The 16428-nt window shown below is 37.8% G+C and overlaps 1 protein-coding gene across 1 annotated transcript; it reads right to left on the reverse strand.

Annotated features, from left to right (window-relative positions):
* Positions 1-5436: 5436 nt before the first annotated feature.
* On the reverse strand, positions 5437-15501 carry LOC306869431 (LIM/homeobox protein Lhx3). Its single transcript, XM_079416207.1, has 6 exons — positions 15168-15501; positions 9897-10068; positions 9594-9796; positions 8139-8290; positions 7161-7332; positions 5437-6644 (listed from the first exon to the last, which is right to left on the reverse strand). The coding sequence occupies exons 1-6, from the start codon at positions 15235-15237 to the stop codon at positions 6217-6219; spliced, it is 1197 nt and encodes a 398-aa protein (XP_079272333.1). The 5' UTR covers positions 15238-15501; the 3' UTR covers positions 5437-6216.
* Between the last annotated feature and the right edge of the window lie 927 nt (positions 15502-16428).

Here is a 16428-nt window from a genome sequence, read left to right on the forward strand (position 1 = left end):
GACCATCTGTGTCTGTGTGCGGTGTGGGTCTGAGCGGGGCAGACGGCGGCCCTCGGGGAGCTGTTAACACCTCATAGACATAAAGGGCCCCTGGGGGACCGCCGAGCACTCAGAGGGGCCTAATGAGATAGCTGGTGATTACTAAGGTTCTGGGAAATAAATGAGCACGATTATCAGTCTTTCTGAATCTGCTTTTGGAGATGCTTCAGATGTTTGAGCAGAGATGCTTCGTTTCATGAACGTCTTATATTTTGTCTCTGAAAATAACACACAGGACAAACTATGCGAGAAACTCAAGAATCATTAGTGAAATTAGAGAAACGTCACAAATCCATCTTAGTAAAGAGTTTGAGCGCTGAGCTTGATCAGCTGACTTCGTAGTGTTTGTGAAGTCAAGTATTGCTATCACTACTACAGACTAGTACAAGTAGTACTATCACTAGTACTTGTGCAATGAATGACTTAAGTCACGTGTCTTGTTGATGAGAGTTTTGTTTATACTTTATACAATGTTCACCTGCTAGGCCATAGAACAGGTGGAAAAATCCTGAAGGACGAACCCAAACAATATTTTTGTATTTTGTATTTAATACAACAATGCAAAAATATTGTGGTGAGGTTTTTTTTTTTTTTTTTTTTTTTTTTTTACATGATTGCACAAGTCACATTTAAAATATTAAATATCAGTATTTAACCCTTGTTCTGAACATCCTTTGCTTAATTTGGTGTTCCTGGTAAAAAATGACTGGCCTTTTAAAAATTGCTTAGAAATCCCTCATTATGCTATATTATCACCAAATCTTGGATTCAGTCTTTTTGTTTCATTCAGCTGGCACATGTTTTGTGTTTCTTTTTGGAACTGATTGATCATGGCCTCACTGATCTGAGCTTATGCTTCTTGGGTTTTGAGTGAACATTGCCAAAATTATCCACAAATAATGCTTTTGAGCATAAGCTTAAATCAATGAGACAGATGACCAACCAGTTCAAAAAGAAATTCAAAACCTGATGTGCTAATCGTAAAAATTTAAGTAAGAAGAAGTTGATAGAAAGATTGAGTTTCTTTTATACATTATTATTTTTTTCCAGACATATAATATCTTTTTGTGTTGATTTTTTGAGACATACATTATTTATTTGATTAAATGAAATATATTTTGTCAGATACCGCTACAAGAACATCTGCTCAAATCCTTTAAACCTCACTAAAGCATACATTTTAAAAAAAGTTGTGAATTGTTGGGAAAACATAAAAAATGGAAATTTATGCATACAAAGGTTTATGTTCTCTTACCTTTTGTACTATGTAACACTACTTCATCGAGGGAACTATACTGATGTCTACAAATTACTAATACATAAATTGATCTATAATTTTGGTAGCCGTTGAAGTACTCTTAATATGTGAAGTGCACTATGCTATCTTATCAAATCTCAGGAACGGTGACAACAAAAAAAGATGAGCTCTTCACATCAAAACACAATAATTAACTAACAATAATGACAAAACAACATGATCTTAAACAAAAGTCAGTAAACAGCAAACAACAGTAATGCTATAACAGTAACTGTATCATTTATTCATGCTGCAGTGCATGCTGTATTATTGTTCAGTTTAAAAACCTTTCTTTAGATAACTGTGTTTGACTAGTTTGAAGAACATTTGGGTGAATTCTGTTGATCATGTGTTTTCTGTAGTTTCAGATATTCATTGTTGCTTTTTTCACAGTGTCGAGTCTCCTCCTCCAGCATGACTCTCTCATGCAGCAGAGGATATTACTCATTAGCAGAGTTAATTGATTGTTTACTCATGAAAGTCGTTGAGTGCTGTAGTGTATCCCAGAGGCCCAGAAGACACGGGCCCCTCTGCGCCGGCTCTGACTGTGTCTTTAGGACTGCTCCATTAGGCCTGAATGCTGCGGGTGACGTGTGGGACCCTGGGGAAGTGTTACTGCCAGCACTGATTTACTCTGGCCATCTGATGCCAAACAAGCTGTGAGATCCACGCATGTACAGTAGCTTTCCCTTCAGCTGACCGGAACACTGTGACTAATACTGTCATATTTGGACACACAGTACCATTAGACTTGATTTAGCAGTAATTCAACATGCTTATGAACAAAAGGAGAATATGCATAAATTGCTTTAATAATATCACAAACTAGCAGATGATGCAGTATGTTTATTGCATGGCATGTTTTGAGTTGAAATAAATGGGAATCAAATTTCATCAAAATGTTTAGTATTGTGCCCAAATAAAATCTTATTGAAAGATTTCTATATTTCTATATTAATTTAGATATTTACCATTTATAGGTTACTTTCTTCTTCAGTGTGTGACACACCAAACAACATTTATTCTGCAAGAATGTCACCAGCTAAAACCTATCAAATTTGGCTACACTGCATAAAAGTGTAATCAGTGAAATAGACTGTGTATTTCTGTCGGTACACGTTTGGTTTATTCTTCTTGTATATGATTCGGTTTAACTGGAAATATCTTTTTACGCATTAGATATCACTTGGTAAATATCTATGTAACTGTTCAAGCTATAAGCTAAATTGTGAGCTGTATGTTCCATATTTCACAGAAAATATCAGCTCACATGAGCAGATTATATTTAGCTATGCAGAAATAAACATTTTCAGACTTCCTGCAATGTTTTTATGTCACAAACCTGAAATACATTTCTAAATATCTATTTTAAATGCTAACGTTCTTATAAAACTGAAGCAAAAACACAAAGCGTGCAATGGTTAATGGGTGAATGATGCAACAGGCCACACACACAAACACCTAGAGGAAATTCACTTTACACATTATATGCTGGGAAAATAATCCCTCTTTACATAAAAGCACCTGTGTGAAGCGCTGGAGTTAATGTGAGTATGGGAAGGTAATCTCTCAGTGCGGTTCACACAGCGAACATCTGCATGTGTAATCTGTGCTTTGTTATGTCTCGCTTGCACACCTGTCACTGCAGCATCTGAGGTGAGAGGAAAAGAGAAAATCTTCACTCCTGTCTGTCTGCTTAATCAGTGTGAACAACCGTTTTACTGACAAATACTTGTTGGTAGAAAGTGCTCTGTAAACTTACCAGAGCTCAGATCTTCTCAGATTAGCTTTGCTTTTACATTTCATTGTCTCGTTGGGCTGAGTCCCACATGCCTCAAGTTACATGGATCACAATTAAACCAAATGACAGAAGCCCATGTCAATCTTAATTTAGAAGTATGAGAGTTTCCAGAATGGTCAAAAGAAAAACTTAGGACAGAGTTGATTCAGGTGGTTGTAACCTTGACCAGACTGGAGGAGAAATTCAGTTTAAATACTTGAAAACTAAACAAAATTTTTAGAGTAGATAAATTAGAAAATAATACTACTAATAATAATAAATTCTGGCAAAAAAGGTTTGCAAAACAATCAACAACGACAACAAGTTCCTTCTTACAAGTTTGGAAATCGTAGTATAAAATGGATTAGGCCTACTTATTTTTCTTTTTTTCCACTTCTAAATATAGGAAGCATGCTTTTTAGTAGGAACAATGAAGAACAAAATATGCTCTAACATATGTGTAACTGATGCTTTACCTACATTTACATTTTTCATTGGCTGCCACAGAAAATGAAGCAGAAGGTGCCCAGAGCCGGCGCAGACGAACAGATTATTTTGCTAAGGGTCCCTGCACTCTTGCATCTGTATTCTTGTATTTTGCATTTTTTGATAATACTACAGGAAATACAAAAAACATTTTTGAAAATTGTGTGAAATACCGTATAACTTACTATAGTTGGGGGGGTTGTCGGTTAAATCATAAATATGATTTAAAAAAACACGCTGTGTATTGTAAATAATGTTTTATACTATACTTATAATAATTGTGTAAGTGTAAAACAACACAAACGGAACAAAAATGCGTTTTAAGTTGGGTCCAAATGCGGTGAGCGAGAATAAATCTCAATAGTTGTGGAACTCCAGTAAGTAAGGCTGTCAATTGGATATTTTATTCACTTAAACATCGGATGAAGTGATTATTTTATTTGTACGAGATCAGCGTGTTTCTGAGAGCGCGCATCTCGTTTTGTGTGAGAGCAAAGAAAATCCGCGTGCGAGGGAAGAGATTCGCGCTGGCGCACTATATTAATTTCCTTTCGCGCAACAATAATGCGTTTGAATGACATCTGTCATTAAAATAAGGCCTGGGTCTCCCTGCTACACTAATAGTAGTAGCTTTCCTCTATGTATCCTTACAAGTACAGTTTTAGCTGAATTATTTGTGTCCCCTTCAAAAACTGCTCTTGAGAAATTTTATGTATATTGCCCCCCCCTACTGTTAGACGAAATTTAAGCCCCTGGGCCCACTACCGTATTTCATTTCTTTTAGCGCAACCTACTGTCACAGAGTGCACTATCATTTTTATTCAACCCGTCTGCCGTTTTTATGGACTGCTCTAAAGAGACAAAAATCGCATGCAAAAATCGGACCGAATTCTGCTGAACATTCAGGTTAGTGTTAACAGGCCTATAAAAGCATATTTTTTCCAACAACGACGGTGTAAAATATAAAATTATTTTAACATTTTGTTTAATCATTAGCCTATTTTATATTAATAGTTGAACCAGTTCTTTCACTCCATACTTTTGGAGGGCTCTTAACAGCTGCAAAGATCACTGAGTCAAATGGAATTCACGATTCAGGTAAAAACTGAAAAGAAAATCACAAGTAGCATCAAGGAGGTACTGCGCCAGCCGAGTAACCGCCATTGAGATGAAAAGCTCCCATCAGGTAAATTAAAACTGATTCCGATATGAAAGCATATCTGAATTGGACTTTCTAATTACTTACCCTTAAAGTATGCATGCATAGCCTACATACATTCATGAACAAACAAGCAAACAACCTGTTACTTGGGGGTGCGCCATTTCCATTATGTCGAATAAAATACAAACAGCAGCTTACAGCATTTCATCTGTGTAATTGAATTAAATTGTGAAATAGTAAACAAACCAAACCCTAACATGCTAGATTGAATATTTCTGTCCCGTCGGGGCAACCGGGTAAACATGGCACACTTATCTCCAAATCGACATGTTGCAGTAGCGTCCGCCTCGAATTTCTCTGCTAAAGAGGCGTTGAACTCTTGATACGCCTCTGGTCACAAGCCAGACCGGCGATTCGCCGACTCAGCCAGATCTGGGTCCATTATCTGTGCCCTGATATAAGATCGATGTGATTAATCTCGGAAAAAAAAGAAATAAATATCCAAGCTCGTTCTAACGCTCTCGCTGCCAACGAGCCACTGGAGAAACCTTCCCGGATCAGATGGCCGCTCCTCCGCTTTAGAGAGCGCAGAACAATGGGGAGGCTGTAAACGGCACAGAAATTTGCATCCTTTTAGTAAATGAAGAAATAAAAAACACAAGCCCACAGCGTTAAAGAGCTCTGCCAGGAAGCGATGGCTACTTGAGGATTTCACTGACAAATTTATTAAAGACCTTTATGACTTAACCATCATCAGAGAGAATAAATAAGACATAAAACATTTTTTTTCACATAACACATACAGGAGCCACAGAGTCTCGGCCAAACGTTTCCAACACAGTGAAATGAACAAGACACGTCTGAAAACACACAAATGCATAGAGGAACTCCTACTGAATAGAAAGAGACAACAACTACAACTTGTCTATCCCTGTTGTGAAACATACAAAGTCTCTGTGATCATATAGTCCAAGGAGGTTGTATAAAAATAAAGACTCCACATTGATAAAATGTTATACAATGTATATAGACATTTGGCAATGACCAGACACTTGGACCAAACTGGTGATATCATATTTATACACATCAGTAACAGCAATGATGGATGATTTAATTTTTCTTGGTGCACCATACTTCTGCCTTACTGTAACTGACTTAAATTCTCATCTTGAAGAAGAAAATAAAATCTTTGCATTGTCGTATAATTAAAAGTCATGGTCTAGGTAAAAGTTGGTGAAGAGCTCCAATAGTTGCTGAAAGCTCCCCACTCAATGTCGTGTCCAAGTAGAACCAACCAGAAGTTGAAAGCCTTGGCGAGACTTTTCAGCTCAAAGTCTTGGGTCCATCGCTAACCAATTTTATAGAAGATACAAACTTCATCCGCTTTGTAATCCCTGTCCACTGGTGGAGATCTGCTCTACGTCTCTTTCCAAATGTGCATCTTCATAATTATCAGAATTGGGCATGATCCACTTCATCCAACCAGGACGCTGGGCTCGCAGGGAAGTCCGGGTATCCACCGCTGCTTCCCGTAGACAAATCAGAGCTTGGCCCATTTCCCCCAGCCATCATGCGAACCCCCGGAGTCATGTTCTGGCCTCCGCTCTGACCCACCATGGGCAGGCCAGACTCTGGGTAGACCAGGCTGGAGATGAGGGGCTGGTGTCTGGGAAGGGCCTGTAGTGACCCTGGAGACTGCGGGAGGCTGTAGGGACTGCTGGCCTGGATGTCGTGGAATTGGTCTTGTGAGGGGATGATGGCACCATGCTCCAGCTGGAAGGGCGGATGACCTCCACCCTGACGACTCAGAGCCGGAGAGCTTTCACTCAGACTGCTGTAAATGCCATTGGAGTGACCCAGCTCCGACATGGGCGGCTCATCTGCATGTGGAGCATGTCGAAGGAAAAAAATTAAAAGTGAGTGGTGGATTGTTCAATACACAAAAATTCAATTGTTAAACATATCCACACTCTTTCATGTATTGCCATCGATGGTTGCTGGTGGAAAGTGGAAAAAGATTATTTAGATTACTTAAATTATTCATTACACTAAGAAAAAAGGTTCTTTTAAGAACTGTTAAACTAAAAGATTTTTTGGGGATCCTAAATGGCTCTGTGAGACTGCTGTGAAAAGCCCCTTCTCGAACTTTATTTTGAAGAGTGTGGCTGTTTGTGATGGATGCCAGAATTTCGACCAAAAATCTCAAGGAAAAACTGGCATGCAGTATATACACTGTAAAAAAAAAAAAAGTTGAGCCAACTTAAGATTTGAAGGCAACCAGCTTCGGCAGATTTTTGAGTTTTCTCATTTTGGGGTGATGAATCGGCCTTGGTTCAGAGGAAGTTTTTAATACACACATTAGTCATATTTCTATAGGATTTTGGGAGCAAACATACCCGTGAAAGAGACCTCAGCATCGCTGTCCATGCCCTCCTCCTGAGTGCTGTCTTTATCTGATTTGGAGCTCCTACGTGACCTCTTCATGTTTCTGAAGTACTGTCCCCATCTCTGTCTACCTGCATCCTTTTTCAGTCTTTTCTCTTTTGCTCTTCTGTTTTGAAACCAGACCTGCGCAGAGACATGGATTAATTTCACACCATTGCTGATCTTACAACATTTTGAGGCATCACTGAAAAAAGTTGTAGTAAAAAAGTAAAAAGCTATTTCTATCTAACATGAGCCCAAATCAGAAACAAAAAGTAAACAACTGTTAAAATCGTATAGTGATTATGTGGCGCATTAAGATATTCTGATAATCAGTACGTTTTCTGTGCGATTCAGTGACACTTATTGCGCTCCATTTTACACGCGAGGTCACGAGGCACTATAAATAATAGCGTAAATAATAGGAAATAATACATGAATTGTATGAAATAGATGTTACTTTAGTGAATAATAGCGTGAACATATTACATGGAACAATACATATTGCATATCCTATGAATATTATAGCTATAGGACCAAGTCGCAGTCGGCTATGTAGCTTAAGGTTTGTAAATCTGGATTCCGAGGGTGCAAAAAAAAAAAATCATATTGGGAAAATCGCCTTTACAAATGAAGTTTTTAGCAATGCATATTACTAATCAGAAATTAAGTTTTGATATAGGTAGGGAATTTACTAAATATCTTCATCGAACATGATCTTTACTTAATATCCTAATGATTTTTGGCATAAAATCACTTTATTTTTGATCATTTTTACCCATACAATGCATTGTTGGCTTTTGGTACAAATATACCCGTGCCACTATAGGCTAAGTTGCATTTTTAAGGGTGAGATAAATAACCGGCCGTTTTCGCGGTGTAGTTCTGTTGTAATGCACATTTGTTGTGTTGACAATGAGCTGTAGGTGTGATGTAGATGTAGCTGTTACCTGCACCACCCGCATGTCGAGGCCGGTCTCCGACGACAGCTGCTCCCGCACGTGGCGCGCGGGTTTCGGTGAGTTATTATACGCGTTCTTCAGCGTCTCCAGCTGTTTGGCGGTGATTGTTGTGCGCGGGCGTTTTGCTGTCGAATCCGCCTCTGTAATATAAGAAACATATTTTGATTTATAAAACGAATTTATTTCTTATTCTACAATCAGGCTACAAATGTAAACGCATTTTAAATAATATCTAACTTGATTCCAGTCAAAACTATATTATTATTATTATTGTCAATATTATTATTTAAATTAGGTTAAAGGAATGCGAGTCGAGTTGTACTATTTTTACAGAAACAATTGCACATTATAAGTTCTATTCTATTTGAATCTGAGCATCGGTGAGGTGAAGGCACTGAAGGTCTGTATTAAACATTTAGAATGCAGTTATTCAGTGTAATGTAAGTTTATCTGCTCAATGAATGACGCTCAGGGTCTCTTTCAGACCCCGTTTCTAAAGAATTCCCAACGAGTAGGCTAATATAAAAAACATATTTTAATTTAACAAACGAATTTATTTCTTATAGACATTAGAATCTATTCTTATTTCGAGATTTTATCATATATTCTATTCTATTCTATTCTATTCTATTCTATTCTATTCTAATCTAATTCTAATGTATTCTATTCTAAAAATGTCCATTTTCTATTCTTTAAAAAAGAAAAGTTTAACATCCATGGAATCTTTCTTTTGCACTAAATGTTCTTTATGTTTTCACCCTAAGATTTTTTTTTTTTTAAGCTTAAAGGTTCTTTGGGGAACCAAACTTTGTTCTGCGGCACTGTTTCGAAAACCCCTTTTTGGAGCCTTTATTTTTAAATGTCTACTCTATTCTATTCCATTCTATTCTATTCTATTGGATGTCAACTGAAACGCATGTTTTGATCATTTAGAATGCACCATATTCAGTGATGAGCTGTGTAACGTGAGTTTATCCAGGCTACTCAACGGATGACACTAAGGGCCTTTCCAGACTCCATTTCCAAATAAATCACTACGCAGTCCGATTTGTCCAGTATTAAAGCGCTGAATCTGGCTGAAAACTGCCCTGAATGCAGATTGTGTCTCTCTGGCTCCATAGATCAGCTCTAGTGCGTGTGTTCAGCGCTCACTAGAACGCTTCTGTACGGCGTTGGCACTTATCGATTTGGAGGCTGGCGAGTTCGCAATTACCTGAGCCGGGTCAAATGTTTATGGACGAGCCCACGACCAGCGAGATTAAGCTCAGAGTTAAAAGCGGCCAATCAATGTGAGGTCATCGAACGAAAGAAGCAAAACAATTAAGACTTAGGGAACTGTGCCTGCTCATACAAAACTACGCTTGAGGTAGCCTAACTTCTCTGATTTTCTCTTACAAAAAGAAATATCTGCTGAATAAACAAAGATGTCGCGTGTGCATTTACCTCTCTGTTTGGCGGTCTCATAATCGGCTTTACACACCAGTCGACTGTCTTCCATCAGGTAATACTCGTCACCTGTGGCCAGCTGCCTCTTACATACGATACAGGCGAAGCAGTGCAGGTGATACACGAAGTCCTGCGCCCTCCGGACCACCTGTGTCGGTGGGATGCCCTGCTGACACGCAGAGCACTTGGTCCCGAATCTCCTGCAGGCAAAATACGGGCAAACACCGGTCAGATGGTACCAGAAGCGTGAGGGTGAACGATATGAAACCATGCTGAAGTGCTGAAACATGAAGCACTGACTTGAAGAAGTCGTCTTTGCAGTAGACACTGTCGCCTCGACTGAAGCATTTGTCGGCCAGCTGAGACTGACAGTCACTGCATTTCAGACATTTGCTGTGCCACTGTCGATCCAAAACCTTCAGGATAAAACGATCGACTATGTGCTGGTTACAGCCCGCGCAAACGGGAATATCTGCAAGTAGAAAAAAGAGAAAAATAAATAAATAAAAAGAAGCCGGTTAATATCAAATGTGACCCTGGACCACAAAACCGTCGCTGGGGTATATTTGTAGCAATAGCCAAAAATACATTGTATGGGTCAAAAATATCCATTTTTCTTTTATGCCAAAAATCATTAGGATATTAAGATTATGTTCCATTAAGATATTTTGTAAATTTCATACTGTGAATAAATAAAAACTTAATTTTTGATCAGTTATATGCATTGCTGAGAACTTCATTAGACAACTTTAAAGGTGATTTTCTCAGCATTTAGATTTTTTTGCACCCTCAGATTCCAGATTTTCAAATAGTTGAATTTCGGCCAAATATTGTCCTATCCTAACAAACCATACATCAATGGAAAGCTTATTTATTCACCTTTTAGATTGGAAAAATTCGAAAAATTGAAACTTTTGACTGGTTTTGTGGTCCAGGGTCACAAATACTGTGTCAGAATGAAATGCATCATGAACCTTTTTGCGAATTAAAAAAATAAAATAAAAAAATAACTGAAAAAAAGAGACAAAACATTTAAAAAGATAACGGCTATTTGATGCCCTCACCGAGTAATTTCACTTTAAGTGAAGAATGTCGCTTATATTCGCGATTTGATTATGATGTGTGATATATATATATAGAAAATGACAACACAAGTCTTTTTTTCTCTAGTCGTTTATTACAAATAAGCCAAATGAGAGGAATGAAGAGCAAAGGTCTGCTTTTTTCAGTAAAACATTAAAGCACATGATTTAATCGCGATAATATTCCCCAAAAAGATGTGATTGCACCTTCCGTTTTTACGCATGAAAGAAAGAAAGAAAAAAAGCTCACTGAAAGAGCTGTAAAAGTGTACCAGATATACACTATATAATGTCAGACATAAAGATCATTTAAGCGTAATACTTATTATTATTATTATTATTATTAAATGATTAATACTTCGAATTCGAATTCTTCGCTGTATTATTATCAGGTAGTATTACTATTATTATATGAATAGGCCTAATAATTACAACAACAACAACAACAACAACAATCTTTACATTATTATTATTATTATTATTATTAAAATACAATATTACAGCATGTAATATTCAGTCTCTTGATAAATCACAATGCAACTCAAGGTCACAGTAAACTACACCGGTAAACAGACGAGCTTTTATTAAAGCAATCATTCTCTTTAACAACGTAAAACTGAGACCTTTAATGTGCTCATTTAGTATTGTGTACTTAAGTATTTATGATGTAAATCTTAAGTCTGTCTTTGTTTAAAAAGCTTTTATAAAAAACTTGAACAAAAACAACACCCTTTCCATTACTCAGGTACATAAAGCAACATAAAATAAAATAAACTACATTAACAAATATAACAATAGCAATAAATAGCTACACTATTATTATTATTATTATGAATATCTATGTTGTGCTCAAAACAGCAGTTTTTATGTTGATGAATAAATGCTAAATTTCGCGAACCCGCTTGCTCAGTGGGTGTCCTGAACAGTTCTCTGTAACCATATGACTGTAATAAATATCCAGAAAACACACTTTTGATTACATCTTCCTTACTCTTACATATTTGGTCAAATTCTGATTAAAATTAAATTAAACCACGATCCACGATCACTGCTCGAGATTTTCTTATTAATAACAATAACAATTCAATAAATAAAGCCGAGGCGCGTTTTATCTGGCAAATCAAGTGTCTTTGAGCGTGAAGCTACTTCTCTGACATCAACACACACGTCATGAACAGGTGCACGAGTGCCTATCAATTATTCAAACAACCTACAGCTCTAATTATTAGTCTATAAAGCGCAGAAATCTCAAATTTTTGGTCCAAACATAGCGTCTGAAATAGTTTCTGTCCTCCTGCAGCTTTCACTCAGAGTGACGGGCTGTTTCTGGAAAATTGTCATTGTTTCTCAACACTCATTGTAATGTTTTCGTTTTATTTCGTTTTCTAAAATAGCCCATTTGTACACCAAGGACTTTCCACGTAGATACAATTCAAACCCCGATTTTGCACCTTAACATCGTTCATGCGCGTCAAAGTCCAAAATTACAAATGTTGCCGATTTGTGGAAACAGAAAGAAGCAGGCATATGTTGTTGTGAGCCGCTGTTTAAGATTTAATCTCACAGAAACACAATCATTCCTAATCCAGAGCATTAGAGAGGCACGGAAAGCGTTACGCATGCAGGAGCAATGAACTCTACTGAGAAAAGATCTACTCCACAATCACAAATCATCTATTAAACTTAAACACAAAGAGCATTAAACAACAGTCACCTAACGTGCATTTTTAAATGTAAGGATATTAAATTACAAGCTTTCAGCAAATGTGCAACTCACGCAAGATTGGACTAATACTCTGAGGTGCTTCGTATTTTTCTAGGTCTGAATTGATCTGTAAGTTTCTTCTGTGCTCTGATGTCGGCTGTACCTTTCCGTAACTCCTCTCTCTGCGTGAGTAAAGCCAGCAGCATCTCTGTTTGATGAGAGGACGGCTCTTTCGGCGAATCCCGAGCCTTATTCTGCTCCATTTTCATTATTCCGATAAAGAAAGACAAAACGCGTGCGATAATATAACTATATAAGCATTACATGCAGCGCAGAATTGGCAGAAGACGCGCGCGTGTCAGAAACACATCCATCGCGCGGCGACTTTCTGCGTCTTGTGGCTCTTGATGCGCAAAAGAAACACCGCCCCATAACTCTGGCGACTGATAAAATAGATGAGCATCACCTGGACAAAACCAGCACAGCAGAGTTTCTGTGAGAAACGTCCACAAAATATCCAGTCCACATAATCCTACTTTCATGCTATTTTTCATAAATGTGTCATATGATGCCCTCAACTAACAACAATTAGTTGTGAACGATGGCGACTGTGTTTCCCAAAAGCAGGTGTGTGTGTCCATCACATAAACATGCGCATCTGTCAAATCCCAATCTTGATCTAGATCTGAAGTATTCAAAATACACCCTGTAGCAGTGCGTAAAGCATACTGGCAAAATACACCCACTAAATTTGCACTTAAAGAAGCAACATGCGAATACACAAGAAAGGATAGAAATATGCGTACTGACACATTTCTAATGCATGCTATGAGAAAATGCATTTTGCACATCGAAACAGCTGTTTACTTAAAAGTAAAAAGTCTAATTAGAGTAAACACCAGCGTCTGAATTATTTTCGAAAAACACACACGATGAAATTGGCGTCATTTTAAATGAAACAATTTCTCTGCTTGTCTTCTTGCGTTCTGTTCTCAGATGAATGAGACAGTTGTATTTATTTTTGATGGACAAGAAATCTTGACACCGATGCAAACAGATACTTAGCTTAAATAGGCGTAATAAATGCCCATTTCAAAACCAATTAATTATTACATGGCCGGTTGTAGAAAGTGTTTCACATGGTGTCAACGCAAACAATACAAATGAATCTGTTTCTGATCAATGCACATTTTATCAACCTGTAGTTTGGCGCAATGCTTTTGCTTCTACAAAGTGAAAATGTCCTTTTGAGATGCGCAGAAACTGTGAACTTTTAAATCCAGATCATTCCATTTCTCAACATCGATTTGGGTCAGACAACTGTTTGCTGTAGGAAAGAGAGGACAGTTGTGTGAAATGCTGATCGAGCTGCTCAAGCTCCAGATGAATGTTATTGACACTGATCTGCTGTGTCTGGGGAAATCAGCTTTAGTGCCACTGCGGCCGCCGCATGATAAACTCAAAATCAATGCCACATTTGCTTGGATTTCCACACTTTATGAAGCACATATCGGCGAAAGGTGCCGCAATGTTTCCCCTTACTTTCAGCTTTATCATTTGTATGTCATATTGACCTGTTCACCTTTGATGTAACAAAATCTCACGACTGAACTATTTTTGACCATGTCATTTTGACAGCTCTATAAATTATTTTTAAATATTTTTTTAAAGGTTGCTATATTTTGCAGTTATAATTTTACTGATTATGTATATAAGTGACAGCTTGTAGTTACCAAGTAATTAATTTGTAGAGCTGCTAATACTTAGGCTACGTATTGTTACCCTAATAATAAATAATTATCAACATAACACGACAACTGTTAAACAGTGTTATTAAAGAAAACCAAGCCTTTCGCGTCTCAAAGACAGAATGTGTTGAGAAAACACATAAATATTATACTCCAGGTTTAACTCTCCAGAACAGCCCTAAACCGGGTCTCCTCTCGTTCAGGTGCTGCACCTGTTGAGGGAAACCCGATACCTACTGGTCTCGCGGACTGAGCTTCGGTCCATTCGTGGGTCTCTCATGACAACCGTGACAGCATGCGCTTCACATCTGCTCCACGCGCTAACAATGTTGCTCATTACATATTCATTCGGCGTCCTACAGGCGAATGATCGGAGCAGGAACAGTCGTTAGTTTGTCGAAAAAGACGACTTTTTCAAGTCTATCAGTAGCTATTACGCGCAAATGCATGTGTCTAATGCAGAAACTCCAGAAACGCTTGACCTTCAAAGCAACGCTTCATCCACCAAACACTCTTCAGAAGGGTTCACGAGGTTCAGTAACTGCTTTAGCTGTGTAGGGCTCTTGAGCTGAAGCAAACGGTACTTTAGACGTTAAAATGTGTTAGATGTGTAATACGAGCCTAGCTTTTCGTATAATTTCGAATGCACTAATACTGACATTTAAAGAAGTCGGGAATAAAATTCTTTCAGGGTCTTAAATAGGATCCCCAGTGACATTAGGCTATACTTATTAAGTAAAAATATTAAAGTTAATTTATTATGTAGTGCCTAAGAACGTTTATCCGTCTTTGAGTGAGAGATAAAATGCATTTACAATTTCCACACAAACAGGCTGCCTATGACACGTATATGATAAATATTACAGGCTTTAATATTAGCCTATATTTTGGAAAGAAGTACCGGCGGATTGTTGCTCTTGTGTTTTCGATGACATGTCAAAGCTCATTGGGAGCTTGTCAGTTTTCTAGTCGATTTCCATGTATAACAGCTCAAAGGAATCTGCGTTAAACTAATGTTGAGAAATAACTCTCTTACCTTGACTCGAACTGTATCTGGTGTAATTCCCAGCATTTTGACAGCTTGATCCCGGATGTTCTAACAACATTCTGACGCAAATGAAAATAAACTAAGAGGAGATAAAGTTATTAAAACGAAAAACAATATAGGACTGTTTAAAATGAGTGGGGAAAAATTAAATAAATAAGAGCGGCCCAACAAAATAATTAACAGAAAACGGCCCGGGCGGCGGTCCCTCGGTGTTTCGGGGCTCTACAACTTTTCAAATGTCTAGATCGAGTCGCTGTGTTGTTCAGGAGGTCTGAGGGAGGAGGAATCCTGATGACCTGTAGTTGTTTAGCATCACAAAAGCGCAGGAGCGGAGCGCGTCACGTGTGTGTGTGTCTCTGTCCGCGGTGCTGAAGGAGTTCCTCCAGAGGCGTGAACACACCGACCGACACCCCCACCCACTGCACCCCACCCCGCCTCCACGCGTGTCTCCGAGTCAAACGTTCCTCCCGAGCATCTCAAACGGAACGTGTCCATCTGACACGGTCAGAGACTGGAGATAAAAGCATCCCGGGACCATCGCGACCCACGGGCGGAAAGACAGCGAACGACGTCTGTTTCCAGTGACGATTCAGGGTCTTTAATTTTAACCTATGACAAAAGAAACATAATATTTGTAATTAATGTCCCTGTCACGTATTTGGAAGGTTGAATTAAGATTATAAAAAAAAAAAAAACTTTCATCCACCACAATCTATCTATCTATCTATCTATCTATCTATCTATCTATCTATCTATCTATCTATCTATCTATCTATCTATCTATCTATCTATCTATCTATCTATCTATCTATCTATCTATCTATCTATCTATCTATCTATCTATCTATCTCTACCTACCTACCTACCTACCTACTACCTGTCTATCTGTCTTTCTGTCCGTCTGTTTTATTAGTTTGTTGTGGATGAAAGTCGTAAGAGCATATCTTTTTGCTTTGATTTTTAATAACCTTAGTTTAACCTTCCATCTTAAGCCTGTTTCAACAAGTTTGGCACAAAAAGATCCCTGTCATTAAAACTGTCATTAAAATTTAAAGCAAAAATGATAAAACTTCAAACAAACAAATTAGAGAAAGGTTTGTTTTCTGCACTGTAAAAAAGTGCTTACATGCCTGTGTGTCTATGTTGTTTGTTCTAAATTATGATTATTCATATGTAAAGCAAAAATTAAATAAATAAATAAATAAGTTTGCTATTGTTATAGTTATTACTGAGAAAAGGAAAAAGGTAC

Source organism: Barbus barbus, assembly GCF_936440315.1.
Source record: "Barbus barbus genome assembly, chromosome: 5".
NCBI lineage: Eukaryota > Metazoa > Chordata > Actinopteri > Cypriniformes > Cyprinidae > Barbus > Barbus barbus.